General features: G+C 49.0%; 7 protein-coding genes across 7 annotated transcripts; 4 read left to right on the top strand and 3 right to left on the bottom strand.

Moving 5' to 3' along the window:
* The first annotated feature begins 663 nt into the window (after positions 1–663).
* VE01_03919 (uncharacterized protein) lies at positions 664–3624 on the top strand. Its single transcript, XM_018273398.2, has 5 exons — positions 664–903; positions 953–1144; positions 1208–1392; positions 1441–3148; positions 3204–3624. The coding sequence occupies exons 2-5, from the start codon at positions 974–976 to the stop codon at positions 3600–3602; spliced, it is 2463 nt and encodes an 820-aa protein (XP_018131755.2). The 5' UTR covers positions 664–903; positions 953–973; the 3' UTR covers positions 3603–3624.
* Positions 3625–4102: 478 nt separating this feature from the next.
* On the top strand, positions 4103–5430 carry VE01_03918 (uncharacterized protein). Its single transcript, XM_018273397.2, has one exon. It carries the CDS (start codon positions 4267–4269, stop codon positions 5389–5391), a length of 1125 nt encoding a protein of 374 aa, XP_018131754.1. The 5' UTR covers positions 4103–4266; the 3' UTR covers positions 5392–5430.
* Positions 5431–8371: 2941 nt separating this feature from the next.
* On the bottom strand, positions 8372–9099 carry VE01_03917 (uncharacterized protein; the record flags this gene model as incomplete). Its single annotated transcript, XM_018273396.1, has 2 exons — positions 8372–8613; positions 8691–9099. The coding sequence occupies 2 exons, from the start codon at positions 9097–9099 to the stop codon at positions 8372–8374; spliced, it is 651 nt and encodes a 216-aa protein (XP_018131752.1).
* Positions 9100–9210: 111 nt separating this feature from the next.
* VE01_03916 (uncharacterized protein) lies at positions 9211–9994 on the top strand (the record flags this gene model as incomplete). Its single annotated transcript, XM_018273395.1, has 3 exons — positions 9211–9292; positions 9346–9624; positions 9678–9994. 3 exons carry the CDS (start codon positions 9211–9213, stop codon positions 9992–9994), a joined length of 678 nt encoding a protein of 225 aa, XP_018131612.1.
* A 732-nt stretch (positions 9995–10726) lies between these two features.
* On the bottom strand, positions 10727–11202 carry VE01_03915 (uncharacterized protein; the record flags this gene model as incomplete). The annotated part of the gene is made up of 3 exons (XM_018273394.1): positions 10727–10813; positions 10870–11054; positions 11106–11202. 3 exons carry the CDS (start codon positions 11200–11202, stop codon positions 10727–10729), a joined length of 369 nt encoding a protein of 122 aa, XP_018131613.1.
* Positions 11203–12449: 1247 nt separating this feature from the next.
* Positions 12450–13915, top strand: VE01_03914 (uncharacterized protein). Its single transcript, XM_018273393.2, has one exon. It carries the CDS (start codon positions 13161–13163, stop codon positions 13797–13799), a length of 639 nt encoding a protein of 212 aa, XP_018131753.1. The 5' UTR covers positions 12450–13160; the 3' UTR covers positions 13800–13915.
* Positions 13916–14510: 595 nt separating this feature from the next.
* Positions 14511–18056, bottom strand: KEX2 (pheromone processing endoprotease). Its single transcript, XM_018273392.2, has 2 exons — positions 15894–18056; positions 14511–15837 (listed from the first exon to the last, which is right to left on the bottom strand). Exons 1-2 carry the CDS (start codon positions 17627–17629, stop codon positions 15036–15038), a joined length of 2538 nt encoding a protein of 845 aa, XP_018131610.1. The 5' UTR covers positions 17630–18056; the 3' UTR covers positions 14511–15035.
* Between the last annotated feature and the right edge of the window lie 85 nt (positions 18057–18141).

Raw genomic sequence — 18141 nt, 5'->3', positions numbered from 1 at the left:
TCGCCCTGCTCCTTGACGACGTACCTTAGTGCCGAACATAACCACGTGCGAAGTGCAAGGTACCAAAAACTCTAAAAGATCTGTTGTGGCCGACACAAATACCAGCCACACCTCTCAAGAGCCGAATCCACAGTCTTCCACACAGAGCAAACTCGGGCCGATGTAGAAGCACCACCTAGACTTTAATCTACTCAGCACCCCATAGAACGCTATTTGCGGCTTAAACTTATTGCAAATACGCCCCCCACGGGCTCGGCTCTTTTTTGAGCTGTGGCGTCTTCTCACCGCCCTGTATTCCACAGAGGCGGCCAACCAGGCCCCAGGCGTAGGCCGGAGGTGAGACCTGCCTTCGGAAACTCTGAAGCTGTCAATTGCTTTGCTGGGTGTGCGATGCTGGTGAGGCCCACCCAACTGAGGCGGGCAATTGGGCATGCCAGCTCAGGCTTGGCACGGAGCCAGCCGAGAAGTCGCGCACCGCTCAGGGTTAGAACTGGTGTGAGGGTACAGGAGAGTCTGGGCACGGGACCTTTTTCAGGGGTGGTGGTCAGCAAGGATTCCCCGCGGGGAACAACGTCGGTCCGATTCAGCGGTCCGATTCGCCCAGTCACGGCAACGAAAGTAAACTACTCTTGATTAGCGAACAACTTCCTTCCTCACTCAATATACCTCTCATGCCCTGTCTTCACGAAGCAAAGATCTTCATTCCACATTGCGGGGTCCTTTATAGACTTCATACCACGGTATACAGGTGGCTTGAGGACCCCGCAATTGTCTCATGCTTCATGGAGAATTGTGATAGTATCCCCGGAATACCTCCTAGATCATAATGGACGACTTCCATGAGCTTAATTCAAAAACTCGACAAGCTGTTGAGGTGGAGTACATGATAGAAAAGGATAAGAAGTGCTTAATATCTCCTTTTTTTTTTTTTTTTTTTTAATTCGTTCTTCAGTCGTAGCCAGAAGACTAAGGAATGCCCAGCATGGTTGTAAATCCTTGCCGACGTTTGTGGTGGCTGTACCTATTCTTTGTCGCTCTCTTCCTGACAGGCACCGTTAGTGCTACTCCGCTCGAGAAGCGAGCAACACAAGTCTCGTTGAATAGCTATACGTTCTCAAACAATGTTCTTGCAGGATCTATACATGTTCGTCCCTTCGAGTTTCCCTTCTCATATTAGCATCACTGATCAAAATTACAAAACTGTCAGATCCAGAACATCGCCTACACAAAGGTTGTCGGCGTCCACTGGGCTGTTGGTAGTACATGGGTCTCATCCCCAATAGCTGCAAGCTATTCTGCAGCTTCTACCACTGGTTATGAGACGTGGGTCTTCTCCGGGACAGCTTCTGGAGCGACCCAGTTTTACATCCAGTATGATGTTAGTGGCTCGTCGTAAGAACCCCCATGTGTTTAGAGGCAGGAAAAGGCTAATAAAGGAAGATATTTTGACCCAGGAAACTATGTTAACTATCAAATCACCTCCGTCGCAACTTCCACGACTGCTGCCACCAGTACTACGCAAGTTTCAACATCAACATCTGCAACTACTAGTGTCTCACGGGCCTCAACTACCACTGTGGCAACCACCCTCACATCGACATCTACAAGTACCAGTGTCTCACAGGCCTCAACTACCACTTCAGTAAGCACTGCGACGGGGTCCGTTTCTCCAAGCACCGTCACAGGGGCCGTTTCGCCAAGCTCGCTGCCACCTATTATTCCAATTTCAATTCCATCTGAAGGCCTTGCTATAGCTCCAACTGGCTGCGGCAACTGGAATGGAGGAGACAGCTGCACATCTGATGCTCAGTCATCCTTTGCCGCTTCTGCCGAAAATAGACGCTGGCAAACCCCACCACAGGGTGCAGCTGACTACAGTGCCTCATTTGGAAACTATCGTGACCTTGTTGGATACGCAGACATTCAGTACAACTCTGATCGAACCAAGGCCGTTGTTGTTGTTAACGCTGCATCGAGGACTTTGGAGGCATTGACGTACTCCTTCAATGGAGCTGCTGCAACAGCGAGCAATACCTTCCAGCTCAATAATGGGTTCACTTCTACTCTCGCCATTACGATCTCTACTTCTAGTGGCAAGTCCCTGACACTAGACCCAATCAACTTCATCTGGCAGAATACAGCTTTAACGGCAGCTCAAAGCACATTTAACAACGGCCAAAAAGGTGGCATCGTTGAACTGTTTGGATGGCCATACAATGACGTGGCCAAGGAGTGTGCGTTTTTGGGAAAGGCTGGATATATGGGAGTCAAAGTTTGGCCTTCTTCTGAGAGCGTTTGGGGCAGTAATTACTACGAGACTGACAAGCAGTTCCGTCCATGGTATCTGGTATATCAGCCAGTTAGTTACAGACTTTATTCTCGCAGTGGCACTCGCGCTGAGCTCAGAGCCATGATTCAAGCTTGTCGAGCCGCTGGTGTTCGAGTCTACGCCGATGCAGTTGTCAACCACATGGTAGGCCAAGGAACAGATATCCAAAACCACAGAAACACCGATTGTTCTCTATACAGTGGTCACAACGCTACTGTAGGCTCACCCTACTATACCTCAGGCAACACCTACTTGATCAACCCTCAAACTGGAACACGACCAACGCACGAGTTTCCAGCCGTCCCATACGGCCCCACCGATTTCCACTGCGAGCGCAGCATCAGCTCCTGGACCGATATGAACCAGGTCACAAAAGGTTACCTGGTCGGTCTCCTCGACCTGAATACCGAGAAACCGTACACGCAAGACCGTATCGCGACTTACATCGTCGACCTCCTCTCTATTGGCTTTAGCGGTATCCGCGTCGACGCGGCCAAGCACATCGGCCCACAATCTATGGCAGCCATCTTCGCCATCGTCAAGAAGAAATTAGGCGGCAACATGCCCGCGGACTGGATCACCTGGCTCGAAGTGATCCTCGGTGGCGAGGCAGCGCCTCTAGCCTGTGATGGGAGCGCGAGTAGTTGGTACACTAACTTCGACAATGTCCTTTCTAGTAACGGCTTCACCGCTTCAGAGATCTCACAAATTAAGATTTGGAGCTCCGATTATCCGAAGGAGATGCCGATTTGTGGTAGTTGGATCATTCCGCCCTCTAGATTTGCGATCCAGAACGATGACCATGACCAGCAGAATCCAGTAAATAACAGCCTTCTCTCTAAAATGCATTTTTGAAAGCTAATGCCATACGCAGGGTTCCTCATCCCGCGACATGCAAAGCTACGGCTCTGTCCTTATCAAGGACAAGGACGTAGCCAAGCATCGTGGCTTTGAAGTCAATCTCTTCAGCCGCACCGACAACGACTGGCATATCAAGCTCATTCTTTCGTCATACATGTTCACCGATGCCGGCGGAAATGGCTTTCCAGACGGACTAAGCGATTGCAGCCTTTATACCGGGTCGGCGGCGGCGAGCGCATGTCTGGGCGTCCCGCTGGATACCGCGTATGTGGCGAGTGCATGCGGATATACAATGGTCTCAGGGAAGTACACGAGGCCGCATCGCGATCTGTCCATTATCAATGCGATGAGAGCTTGGGTTGGGTTGGGGAGCACGACAGCGGCGGCATTAGGGATCAGTGGATGTTCTTAAAGACATGTCGCTTGAGAAAGGGTTATAATCGTCTACCTAGTGGTGGGGGAAATGAAGAGGCACCCTCCACCGCAAAAGATAAACTTTATACCTAATTTGTATGTAGTTTATATCGTAATAGGTGCTAGAAAATGAAACTATTTACATGACTATCTGTGATTTGCCCTTGTCGTCGCATTCACAGAACCTAATAGAATCGCACCCTACGGTAAAAACCTACTATTATGTCCTGCAAAGCCAACTATATATACTGTATATTAATCGTAAACTATATTTATTGTCCATTTCACTCGCCTAGGTTATTTCGCCGTCCCTATAGTAGAGTTGTAAGAGTCCCTTGTTATGAGTTCTAATATCCGGACACCGACAGCGGTGTCCGACTACTGGAACTCTCTTGTTATCAAGTTCTCACTAGTGTCATTCTACCAGTATCGCCCCACATAATTTATAAAGTAGCTTAGACACCACCAAACATTCCTCGGTCTTTCACAAGCAATTCCCTTGTAACAATGTTGCGCATTTTCCCCATGGGGTAAACAACTACCTCAACACATTCTACTACGTAGGCGGTGCGGCTCGGAGCATATTTCACCCCTCTCCTCTTCGTTCTTCTGTCATAATGTTCAATTGTTTGCTATAGCTATAGCCAGACTACGACCTGACGATGGCCTCGAAATCTGCATATACCCGCCATCCAGGCAAAATCGTTGCTACTGTGGGGGCAATCGGCGTCGGTGTAGTCCAATTCCCATTTTGGATGCTCTATTTCCTTTCCGCTTCCCGCCGCCCAAATCCTAAATGGACCTATCAGCAGGCGCTGGGAGTCTTCGTCGTGAAGTCGTTCCTCGCATGGACTGCCGTTATTGAGCTGAAAACGCCCTTGAGCCTCAAGCCGGGTTCAGAAGGCGATCGGTTTGTGGTGATGAAGCCTGGACCATCCGACAAGTACATCGGAGTGGTTGACCTGGACGCTGAGGTCAAGCCCGAGACTATTGGAGGGACCTGGTACCCCGCCCGCCCAATTTCGGGCGCTGCTGTCGGCAAGGTTGTTCTTCATTTCCACGGCGGCGCTTACACGATCGGGGATGGACGGGACGGCGACGCTGGATTTGCTGCGAAGACGCTCCTTGCCAACACTGCCGCAACTCATATGTTTGCCCCGCAATATCGGCTCTCGTCGAACCCAGGATGCCGTTTCCCTGCTCCCCTACAGGATGCCATTACGTCCTATCTATATCTCACGGACGAGCTCGACATCCCAGCCGAGAAAATCACAGTTTCGGGTGATAGCGCTGGTGGCCATCTAACAATGGGGCTCTTACGCTACATTGCCGACAACCCGGATGCGAAACTGGCGTCTCCGGCGTGCGCATGGCTCTGGTCACCCTGGGCGGACCCGGAGGGGGCGTTGGACCCAGAGTTGATGAAGATGCATCACAATGCGCCGACTGACTACCTCGATGAGCGGGTTGGCGTGTGGGGTGCGAGTTCACTGATGCCGAGCAAGGAAAGTGGGATTACGCTGGCACATCCCAATATTAAATTTTTGGGGAATCCATTTGCTACTCCAACTCCGCTGCTTTTCCTAACTGGGGCGAGTGAAATTTTGTACGATCATAACGTACAGCTGTATGAAGAATTCAAGGCTGTGGAAGGCAACAAGGTGGGCCTGGAGGTTACTGCGGAAGGCGTACATGATATCATTTTGGCAGGACATTGGGTGAGGTTCACAAAGGAGGCTGCACAAGCTGCAAAGGTTGCAGGGGAATTCTGGGATGCCAATGAATAGTTTAGACACCTCACGTGTAACATTTAAAGACAATCCTAGCACTTAGTAGATTATATATATGGCCTTCATGATCTCCAGCATCTATAGGAACTTAATTCATTGATCAGTTTGGGGTGCTAGTTACAGTTCCATTCTCTCGGACGCTTGTCGTGCGCGCTGTAACCAGCAGAACTCAAATGACCCCTGAAAAATACCTCTGTGAGTGAATGACTATCTCCCTATTTCTGCCACATCCCCATCTGCCCCCCGGTTTGTATTCACGAGATGTACTGCTTGCCATAGGCGCCTTTTTCCAAGCTCCCACTTGCATCACGGACTATCCATGGCCTATCAGCACCATTGAGCCTTGCAGCTCGCGTACAAGCTTTGGTAGCACTGTGCTTCGCAGCTCGGGCTCGTTGCTCCAGAACACGACGACTTGCATTGTCTCGAAGCTAAGTTGCTGCAATCAGTTGCGCATGAACCTATAAAAGTCGACGGTAAGTATATGAACATTGTCCATGTGCAGATTTTCTTTTCATATTCGAGTATTTACTTACGTTTCTCGAGCTGCTCCGGTTCAGCGACGGGGGAGGCAAGAGCGATAGTCGCTAGGGCGAGAGCGAGGAGTGCGGAGATCTTCATTTTGGCTTTGGGTTGTTTGATATGGAGAATTGTTTGGGAATTTGTTTTATGGCGTGGCTTGACTGTTCAACTGATGAGGAAAAACTACAATACGACATCCTTCCTGCCAGCCCCTTTATACTTTTTGGAGATCTAGTCTTCGAAAATTATCAGCCATGGTGAAGACAGAGCGGGCCGATATTCCTATGAGAATGCCAAATGGAGTTTTGGAAAGGCAGAAACAGCTCACTCGTCGGCGCATCATGAGGGCCGAAAGAAGCCATCAATAGTCAGATACGTATAGCCTGTGGTTAATTTCCAGAATGTAGCTCTTTGATAGGTGCATTACTTAGCCCAGAAAGAAAGCAACTCTCTGATCGGAATATCATGAAGTCCGAGTAATGCAGAATAGGTAGGCATTTAACGCCATCACAGCATGAATATGTCTGTGATATATTGCAAACAAGGAATCTACCTGCTTCTATTGATCATCTGCATTCTTATAAACGAATGACAATGTAAACAGAGTTTGCAGATAGCTTGGCTATATAAACCCCCCTGGGCGATGCACAGAGTAAGCATGCATGATGCGTCCTAGCATGGTGTTTAACCGTGTTAAACCACCAGTAGTGTAACATCCGGCGGATAAATATATCGATACAATTGGACGGCACCATCCATGCCATGGAACTGACACTTTATCTACCCGCGCGCCATAATTATCATTGCGGGGTTGCTAGTAAAGTTGTTATTGTTAGATAAAGCCTAGCCTTGGCCTTCGTGTGGAATGGTGAGACAGAATGAAATGAACCCAGCATGGATTATTGGGGAATTACAGATACGATTACAAAATAGCTTATTTCAAGGAAAAATGAGCATGTGATATGTATTTATCCGTTCTCATTTGCAAATTCATACAGTGCTCATGCCCGTAAAGCTACGTTGTGCCCCATAGTCCCCGAGGTAGACCCCGCAAAAATACATCCCTGTGACCATTCATCCGGAACGACTCCTCCGTCGAATGAGACAGAAGTTCCACTTCAGGTACTGTGAATGAAGGGACAATTCTTGGCTAAGAAAAATAAGCATATTTTTGCAGTCGGGTCACATTAGGCCGCTTCATTGCGAGTACAGTAAGCATTCGAGGAACAGGACCGGGAAGCTCCGGGAAGGATAACATAACTTCACATTTTTTATTGGGCTAAGACTGATAAATAAATATGGCATGGGTTTTAAAATACTTATGTGTGGTTATTGGGCCTGTTGTGCACACTATTTTATTTTGTGTGTTGCATAGCTAAAAAGTAAGAAGAAAAACAAATTCGTAACCCCACATTCAAAGAATGAAGCTCCATTCCTGGCCAACACAGAGACCCATAACCAATTTGATAAGTCATCTTTTTACTGCCCACCAGATCGTCTTCCCGTCAACATCATTTTGGCAGGAGGATAGTATCCCACATTTATCGACAATATCCAAAGCAGTCGGCGCAACCCTTAGGAGTAACACAAGTAGTGCATGGTGACTCGCAAGGGATCCCAACAAAACCACCGCATTGAGCTCCACTGCAGGTATCCCGAGCAGCTAAATCCTCCAGCGTGTTTTCCTGATTTGAGGTGGGATGAGCAATGGTGAGGGCAATGAAGCCCATGGCCACAGTCGCAAAAATGGGTTTGAGGAGCATTGTGATAGAAGGTGACAGTGTTTATGGCGTTGGAACAGCTGTTCGGAGTATGGAAACTGAAATGTGCTGAGCTGAAATGTAGTTTGTGGTGTTGATGAGTGTTTTACTTTTTAATTTTCATGGGAGGGGGGGCTATATATGCTGCAACTTAATCTCCTCCTCCGGCGATGGATAGAATACTATGGAGTCATATTCAAGCATATCAGCCTCAAACAAATGAATTTTAAAGCCCGACAATGCGAAAGTAACACAATGAAGTAACGAGGTCATACAGAGGTAATACAAACCATCTAATATAGTTTAATACATAAGACGGGCAAATTTTAAGGCCGAGATACTTTCCGCGTCGTCGCCGATCACGGTTCCATTCATATGTGAAGGCCAATTTTGAATAAATAGTCTCCGATTTAGGATGAGTCTATGAATATCTGGCTTCTCATATAATTGTATTCTTCTCACTGGCTGAGCTTCCCGCTTTCGGCTAATGTATGATATTAAGTTGCCCTCCCTGCATTTTCTGGAGACCTGTCAAACGAGGACTTTACCTATTGCGTCGAGAATATGTTATAAGCGTAACATCAGCTGACGTAATAGATGATGAGACTTGATTCATTAGATTTGAGAAGTGATATAGAAATGATAAGCAAGTAGGAGCCTAGTTTGGGGCCATCGTAATTCACTGCCACATAGGCCTACCACATATTCCTCTGCTGATTCTTGCAACCATTACATGTCCATCTTCCAACTTGATTTGTCTTTTGATTGCACACTCGGCAATGATAACCGCCAATTCCGAAAATACCTTTTCTTTTTACCCTTGGCCACGGTTTCAGGTTTAGGTTTTGCAACTCTGTCTTTTCGGCCTCCAATCGATTTATCCTGCGTTGACTCTCCTGGATTTCAGCTGTGATTTGTCTCGCAAGCTTCAGGTCGTCTGTCATGTTTATTAGTTGCGCGTCACTGTCTATAGCAATGCGATCAATAACCACATTATAAAAGGGTAGTTCTTACGTGCTTGTTGGGCAAGCTTCAGGTCAGCAATATCAGCCTCGTGAGCATTCCTCAACTTCAGGATCAGTTTTATCATTTCTGCCCTGATCTCGGTTCCGGCTTCCGTTTGAACAAGTGCTGTTCCGCTTTGAAGCTCTTCCTGCAACTTGGTTGATAGCGGCTGGTTATTTAGCAGTGATACGACTAGTTCGCGAGCCTCACCACCAGTTTCAGTCATTATCTTTGCAACAGTCGAGCCTTCATTGATCATATCTTTCCAAAAGTTTTTCTGTAGCTCCAATTCGCGTTCCATTCCTTGTCTCATATCCACCTTCTCCCACATTGTAGTAGCCAGAACAACGTTTTTTAGAGAGTTAGCTCCACAGAGTTTTTGCATCATGCGCAAGTTCTTGAGACTAGGACCATCCATGCGGATATCATTGATGTTGTGGAGATAGATTATCCCAGACAAGAGAAATCCATCGTCATATGAATCTTTCATCCACCCAGCAATCCGTCTCAGAATCTCTGTATCAGTAAGATGCGTGTCACTAAACCCCGGGGTATCAACAAGAATTATATTTTCGCTTCCAATGCGGCAGGAAACGGCGAGAACGTCCTCGGTACCTATTCATGTTTGAGTTAGCTTTTATTCAATACTTCTATAGCGTTATAGGCAACCTTACAGGAAGTAAGACCATGCCCAACTTTGAGACTCCTTCCTGTCACCGCGTTGATAAAGGATGTCTTTCCGGTGCCAGTCTTCCCAAAGACTGCGATGACGATTGGTTTTCTTTGGTCTTCAATGGCAGTATCATTTTCATCCTCGGAGCTATCGGCAAAAAAATCGAACTCTACACCGGGTTGTGTTGCAGTGGGGACAGATCCGCGACGTCTCTCTGCAAGGCGACCCTGCCAGAGTGGCGGGGGATATTCCGAACGGTTCTGCGGTATGGTAGGAAGAGATACATGGCGTCTCTGCGAGGGAGGCGAGAGAGGTACAACAAGGCCTTGCCAGGGAGGCAGAGCAGCGTCTAAACGACTTTGCAAAGGAGGCAGGGGAAATTCTGGGCGGCTTTGAGAGGGACGCGGGGGTGATGCTCGATGATTTTGCGAGGGAGGAGGTGATGGATGTGTACGCTGACTTTGCAAGGGAGGAGGTGGAGATTCTGAACGGCTTTGTGATGGATGAGATGGCGATACTGTACGATTTTGCGAGGGAGGAGGTGGAGGTGTACGACGGGTTTGCGAAGGAGGGGGGGGTGGAGGTCGGCGACTTTGTGAAGGCGGGGGTGGTGGAGGAGGACGACGACTTTGCGATATAGGTGGGGAAGGCTGGGGAGGTACAGGAGGGTGCGCATCGACGATGTCATACGGTGTTGTAGAGGGCGCCTCCCATGCGCTGTTCCATGCGCCAGGGATCTGAAGGATATCAGACATGATGAGTAGTCTGGTCACTTCGAATAATAAAATGGTAGTTAAAGAAACTTGAAGAATGATGAATATTAAACAGCAGATAGGACTCTTTGTATATTAGGCAAGAAAGCAATACCATCGTAGCCTTACGAACCGGTTTCAGCTCGGTGCATGATGAGCCTTGTTTCTGCGTCTTATATTACAACTCTACCAAATTATGCGAATCATATCTGGCTCATCCAGAGTGTTGCATCAGCAGCACCTTTGATAACAGGTGCCAACAAAAGCCACACACAGCCTTGTATCACACACCTCATCTCTTCGGGCAGCCTGCTCCTTAACTGTATGGTCCGGCCGGTTCGATGGCCTATAATAGCTGTTCGGTCCTGGGACATTATCCTTCACTCGCATGAGAGAGCAGTTATCCCATAATTCTTGATGTAAAGATCTATCAGGCTCCCAAAAGCAACTTCATATCGAGGTTTCACTGCATAGGGAATCCGAATTTTAAGCCATTTCTATTATTCTAAACAGCTAGAACGTTCGGTTTCCCTATGCTAAAACAAATAAAACACTAGATTCGTTACTCTCCAGCTTCCGGAACTCCTCCTTACCATCATCCCCTGGTACAATAAGATTATTTAGCACCCCTTGGCAGCAGCGCCAACACAGACGATGCCCTCGACGCATTTCCACGGTGGGATACCAGAAGCGGAGCATCCGAGGTACTGTTGTGCATATTAGCATATGTCCCTCAACACTAGAATCCAATTAAAGAGCCCACCTCATCACCGCACTTCCGCATGGCGCTGGTTCCGACGCAGTAGATGTAGTTCCACGCCTTCTTGCCGTACTTGGCGATCAACTTGGCGAACTTGATGGCAAGTCTCCACTTAGACACCCTCTTGGATAGAATCTCATCAATCTCGTTGAGGTCGACCTCAGTGCCATCAGCCTCAAAAAAGGTTGCTAATGATCAGATTGTTAGCCACTATGCCGCGGGTGAATGCAAAACCGTACCTCCATCTTCAGTCTCAATAGCGCTACTGTCTAAAACACCATTGCTGTAGAAATTGATCTTGCGGCGACGATCAGGAAGGGGCGTAGGCGACGACATCACCGAACCCGGCAAATTCGGCAGCCTCTGTCACATTTACGTCGCGAGAGTTGAGAGAGCTGTCAATTGCCGCAGAATAGACAACATTGGCGAAGAACGCCAGGATGAGAGCAGTGAAAACTGAGACAACCTTCATTTTGAAATATTGCTGGAAGAGGATTGCTGGAGTGGCTTTTTTGTGTTTGATACTTTGGATGTGAGAATGTCGAGGGTGCTGTGGATGATGGATAGAAAAAAAATTGAGAGAATTTGCCAGTCGTTTATAGACATTTTGATTTCATCGTGGACGAAGCATCTAGCTTGGATCCCATGCCAACTTACATACAAACTTGGCATCTAACTATTTTTATAGATGAAGCCCGAAATTGAAAAGATGTTCAGTTTGAACCATGCCGTTAACCAACCTGATGGCCGATGATTTTCATACCTGAAGCCCAAGATTGGAAATAGATTCAACTTGAATCACCGCATTGAGCGAAAATGTGACATGAATGAGAACGAGATTAATAAAAGGAGAAGAATCAGCCTTGACCAAGCACAAAAAAGCCCGAGCTAGTAAAGTCATGCCTTGAATATGCTTATTCTTAATGTTCCTAGCCAGGGTGCGGGAGGCGCAAATAGGCTGACCTAGACTTGGCAAAGCTCCATGGTAATGACAGCGGCAGTGATTTACGAGACTGTCTATCATCTCCATTTTTGTATTGCAGTATCTTCCCCGCTCAAGTAGGAGGTACGGGGTACGAGGTCTGCACCGCCCTCGGCATGTTGCGGATAAAAGGGAAAACCTCTTTATTTTTGACAGTATTATTCTCGATATTTCTCATGGAAAGCGCGTGTCAAAGCACACGTTTTCGTATATCCAACCCGAATTGGCCATATCGTAAATGCACGCGATAGAGTTAAGATCACCGCCACATCCGTTGGTGGACCAACATTCGTAAACCCCACATATGACTTCAACCAACCGAAACATTCTAGAAGAGCTGAAGCTGCTGCACTGACCTTCGGCAACGATGTTCACTTGCGATCGCGACCCTGTCCTCGCTTTCTCAGTTTCATGCCGCCTGCCCATGTGACGGGGCAGAACAGGTCTTGGCAATGCGCAGTGCCTCCGATCGGCAACATAACCTTCCCCATGATTGCCAGTTAGACGCCGCATAGCCTCCACGCCGCAATGCTGTATCCGGATAGGAAGGTAAGATGTCAAAACAATGGGGCTAGCTATGCATAGCGAGCGATCGGGTGCACTAACAATAAGGTCTTACGCTTGGCGGGATAACCTTTGGCCTTCATGACAGTAAAATGCCCGAAACGCTCGGCGCATTGTTGCGCCTGTCATAAAGTCATGGTGGCTTTGTGTTCGGTGTTATTTGCGATCAAGGGCAACGGCCGCCAGGATCGGCGACACAAGACCTTAAATCTGGCTAGTCGGCTTAGTTATAGTCTTGGAAAGTGGCAGACACGCCCCACTAACCCCTCATGGCGAGGCTGTCCGTGTTGATCACAGAGTTTGGCCTTCGTAGCTATTGCACGATGTCATGATACCCTCTGATGATTCGTTCCTGTATTCATGCTTGAAAGTTTAATGGCTGGGAGTCTCGCATACTGCGAGTTGCCTATTTGATGTAGCTTAATATGCGGCAACCAGTGCTTAGCCCTGCCCAGTTGAAGGCGATGAGCTTTGCCTAAGATGATACTGGTCCGAAAGCTGTCTGTCAGTGGCCCCTCATGGATGATGCGGATGTAATAGGAAGGCGTCTTCGTTCAGGTACGAGGCTGACTTTGGTTTGAGAAATCTCAGATGGGGTGTAACCTAGATGTCTATATAAGAACCTCATAACCTCGACTTCAACCGATTTAATTCAGCATCGACTCACAATAATCTTCTTCTCACACCAGCCTGCATCCCATACCAACGTCACTCTTTATCTGCTCGGAGGTTCAATCTCATTTCAAAAATGAAGTATTCCGTTCTCACCACTGTGGCTACCATCCTGGCCGCCTCTACCTCAGTCACCGCCCTCCCCGCCTCCCAGTCCCCATCAATGCTCGCCCGCGCCGCTCTCGAATCCCGCGCAACCTGCACCAACGCCGCCACCGACAGTCTCATCTTCAGCGTCTCCATCGGCTCCTTCGAGGCTTCGCGCAATGCCAAGAACCCCGACTGCGACTGGTCGAGCGACGGCTGCTCCTGGTCGCCCGACAAGCCCGACGGATACAACTTCATCCCCAGCTGCCACCGCCACGACTTCGGCTACCGCAATACCAAGGCGCAGAGCCGCTTTACTAAGGCGATGAAGGATAGGGTTGATGATAACTTCAAGAACGACCTCTACAGATACTGCTCTGGCTTCTCGGGCCTCTCGTCTTGGAAGGGTGTTGAGTGCCGCCGCATTGCGGATATTTATGTTGCCTTTGTGCGCCAGTTCGGTAAGCGTGATGAGATTGGTGATGTTGCTTTCTCTAAGAGGGAGGATAACATCTTTGATATCGAATTGGATGAGGATATTGAGGGCCAGGTGATCCCTGATGTCCTTCCTGTGGATGTGGAGGGTGATGTGGTTGAGGATATCGATGCTTACTTTGGAGAGGAGTAAGAGATTGGTGCTTGGACAAAAACGATCATTTACCCCAGCAGTCTCTTGATAAAACTTAGGGATCTGTTTATTATATATAACGAGTTTTCTTATCTTGAGTTTCCTTTAGACTTGCCATATTAGCTTCTTTATTTAGCTCTATCAATTCATACATTTTTATTGATACTGTGGGTACCATAAAACTGTGAGGTGACATAAGATTGGAAGAAACTGCGTTGAAGGATCCAATCGCATTGAAACGGAATTGTTTAAGGAGTAGGAACTCCATCAGGGGCTACATGGAAACAGCTGTTGGGTTGTCAATGCTCTTGGAGGGAAAGTTCATCAGTAAACAATTTGCTACTAACAAAGATATATGATATGGACTATGTAAAATAAATCCACACCTTTATCCATATAAAGAAGGAACGAAAAATAAAAAATACAGCTTCACGATCGCCCTTTCCCTCGGTAGTTGGAATCGTTCCTTCCTTCTGAAGCCGGTCATTCCTTCCCTCTGGAGTAAGTCGTTCTTTCCCCATAGAATGGATCGTTCCTTCCATTCTTAGCTAGCCGTTCTTTTCCTCTATAGTCAGTCGTTCTTTCTCTATTTGACTAGCCGTTCCTTCCTTATATAATGGGATTGGTAAAATGATTTCATCGTGCAGGTTTATTTTTACCATTTTTAATGAAGAATATTTTATTTCTCAAAAAGAACTAAAATAATAATGCTGATTTTAAACCTTAATATTTACTAAAAATTTAGATATTTGAAGACATAGTTTTAAAACGTCAGACTCTTCTTACCTACTAAAGATGAGTCTCTAGGCAAGCTACTATGTCAACTTGGTGACTGTTAGACGCAGCATTCTAGTACCAAGCTGGTTGATGGCGGGGAAGATCACAGTGACTAGCGCTAAGGGACTAGATGTCAGAGTTCTAGAAGCAGCGGAGGCCATGCTAGACGTCCATCGCCGGGTTGGTAGGCTTTGGACGGGTATATCATCGCATCCTTCTCTGGTCACTGCATATGTGCAAAGTCGACTTTCCACGCGACATACCAGAATCTCATGCACAGCCACTGAGCTGCGCTCCAGCACTATTGAGAACCCTGCGAATTACGTAGGTCGTAAGCATCCCCGAAGAATTCTACTGCGAAACGCCCCTCATAAACACCAAATCCTTGAAAATAATTCATTCCCCAATTCCATATATACAACACACCACCTCCAACACCAATAATCCAACAAAAACCATCTACTCCCCCCTCAACGCATCCTTCTCCCCCCTCCCATCATCCCCATCCTCACTCTCACTCTCACTATCCCCGCCAATAACATGATGTTCCGCCTCCATCCCCCCCCTCCTCGCAACATCCCGATACTCCTCCCCCTCCTCCTCCACATCACTCAATCCCTCCTCATCACTCCCGGCAGCAAACGCATCATACAGCTCCCCGGCCCTCCTCTTCGGCCTCCCCCCCGTCAACCCCTCCGTCTCCTCATCATCGCGGATGAGGTCGAATTCATAGTTATCCCTCGCGCTATTGCGCAGCCTCTTGCGGCGCGCGAGGTAGAAGTAGATAGCTAACCCGATGCAGAAACCTACGATGAGGACAGTGGCGGCGTACATCCAGATCGTTGTCTTTGGGCCGAAGCCGAAACGCGGTAGCCAGCCGGGAAGCCACGAGGACGGGGCGGCGGTGGAGGAGGCGGCGAGGTCGTCGCTGGGTGCGGTGGGGGTGGGGGAGGAGGTGAGGGTGGATGTGGGTTTCGGGGGGACGGGTCGGTTGGGTTGGTCTGTTGTTAGGGGGGTTGTGGTGGATGTTGGGACGGGGTTTAGGGAGGTGGTGGAGACGGTGGCGGAGATGGTGGAGGAGGGCTTGTCGGCGTCGTGGTTGTCGTCGTCGTTGGCGTTGGGGAGGGGGAGGAGGGTGGCTTTGGAGGCGTCGATGGATTCGCCCCAGAGCTTGATGTGGAAGTCTGTGAAGTTGCCAGAGTGCTCGTTGACGGTTGTGTCGCGGAGGATGAGTTTCCAGGTGCCGATGCCGGATTCGCCCCTGGGGTGTGTGTGTTAGTGGTGGTGGAGTAGGGGGGATGGGGGGTAGGTGCTTACCAGTGCACGACGCTCATGAAGGTCCAGTCTGCGTAGCCGTTGGGGGAATCGTCGTTCTTGCGGGTTGCGCTGAGGTGGCTGACTAGGTTGTCGGGGCTGATTAGATCGAGGCTGAGATCTCCGCGTCTGCCGTGCTCGACATTCATCGTCACGGTCACATGTTCGAGTCGCTCAAGGTTGGCGTCTTTGAGCATGTCGGCTGTCACCTCGTACGTAACTGCGAGGCCTTGGTCTCCTTGCGGGATTGGTTTATTGACCTTGATCCAAGGGGAGTAGAGCCACGCCTGGGGCTTGAGTGACTTGAAGGTCTTTGCGGCTTCGACAATGGCCCAGGAGTCAATCTTGCCATATCCGAAGGTGTGGCTGAACTTCTTGCCGATGGTCGTGGTTTGCCAGTCGTCTGCGCTATCAATAGTGACGGCAGTCTGCATTGCGAGAGACTGCATGTCTCTCCATGTCAGATCAGGTCGGACGGACAATACCAGTGCGAAGATGCCGGCAGCTAAAGGTGCAGCTGCAGAGGTTCCTCCGTGAGTTGTGGCGCAGTTGTTTGCGCCAACGTCGGTGGTGACAATCTGGTCGCCACCACCGCTGCTGTACGTAACGACGAGTTGCGCTGAGCACTTTTCGGAATAGTAGGGATGATCGCCTCTACGGTCAACTGCGCCAACAGTGATGCTGTAGATACTGTTCGTGTAGCCGTCGAAGTTGCAGTTGTCTTCCGACGCAGCGCCGTTTCCAGACGCGAAGACGTAGACAGAACCCAGCCCTCCTCGGCCCCTTTGTACAGCATTAAGCATGGCCCTCTTGATCAAAATACCTGGCGCATCCATTGATTTTCCGTCATCTGGAGGGCCCCACGAGCAGGAGTAAATTTGGTTCTGTTGGTACGCGTAATTCAAGGCGATGGCCTCGTCCGCATCGGTGATGAGCTTCGAAAGAATCCTGATCCCGGCAATCCTGGAGTTATAGGCTACTCCAACACCACAGACGTTGTTCTTGGCAGCTCCAACCTCCCCAGCGCAACGCGTGCCATGTCTGTCGTCGCTCAACTTCGGCTTTGGCTCTGGACCGGGGTCGTTGAAGTCGTAGGAGCCTTCAGCAAAGTAGTTCTGCATCAGATCCTCACTGTACATATCTAGCCCATCGTCGACGATAGCCACCGTAGCATTGTGGCCAGTGATTCCTTGAATCCAAACATCCGTGACGTTCACATCGTGTCCCAGCTGTTTGTTGTTGTATAAATGCCATTGATCGTTGAATATCGGATCGTGAATTCCGAGGATCTTTTTTACTTCGGCTTGCCTGGCCACACCGACCGGGTCCTCGACCTCAATTCCTCGCTCTGGGAATGCGCCTGATGGCCTGTCCTTGGTCACAGGAATTATCCCCCTCTTCTCCATCCGTGGCTTTAGCTTCTGCTTCTGCGCAAGCTTCACGCTATCCAACACATCGGACTGACTCGCGCCTCGTTTCCGCAGCTTCCTCCTCGCCGTGATCGCATCTTGCACCCGATCGTCCTCGTGTCTCGCTGCAGAGAAGATGTGGTGGTCCTCGAGCTCGCCCAGCTGGCCCTCGTGGGATAGGCCAAGGCGCTTTGCTATTTCTGCGGGCGCAGCCTCAGAGTCGAGGTGGAGGACATAGTAATCGCTGGCTTCGTAATTTCGTGGCAGGAGGTTCGCGGCGCTGGTGAAGCATGTGAGCGCAAAGAGCCCCACAAGGGATATGCCTCTCATGGCGAGTCTGTCGGGGCGGAAGAGTCGAGTGGGGGGCGTGGGAGCGGTCGGCGCCTCCCCAGGTCAATTGTGTATGTGTATAAAGAGCGTGTCGGGTGTCCCATTGACGTCGGGAGTCGTGTCTTCGAGGCAAGTCGAGTGTTCGTAAGGGGGGTCGTGTGAATGGGCGGATTAATCGTTTCTGGGGGCGGATTCCAAATTACAGTTGTAAGGATAAAAGAGGCAACCTAGTCGCCACGCTGGAAATACATGTATAAGAATAATAAAAGCGAAGCCCTCTTACAGAAACATCTGATGAGAGAGGGTATAGAAGATAATTGAAGAGCGTGAGATATGCAGAAGCAGTTGAAGTTGCAGTTGTCGTTGCCTTTTATTGATCAGAGCGATCTGTCTCCTTGGGGAAAGTCAGCCGTAGTTACAGTGGTAGTGGTGGAGTTGCAGTACGTAGCTCATACAAAAGTGCCGTCTGGTGTGGTACTTCGTAGTGTACGGAGTAAGTGGTACGTAGCCCA

This window comes from Pseudogymnoascus verrucosus (genome assembly GCF_001662655.1).
Source record: "Pseudogymnoascus verrucosus strain UAMH 10579 unplaced genomic scaffold scaffold_14, whole genome shotgun sequence".
Classification (NCBI taxonomy): domain Eukaryota; kingdom Fungi; phylum Ascomycota; class Leotiomycetes; order Thelebolales; family Thelebolaceae; genus Pseudogymnoascus; species Pseudogymnoascus verrucosus.
This window is presented reverse-complemented; position numbering and strand designations above follow the sequence as displayed.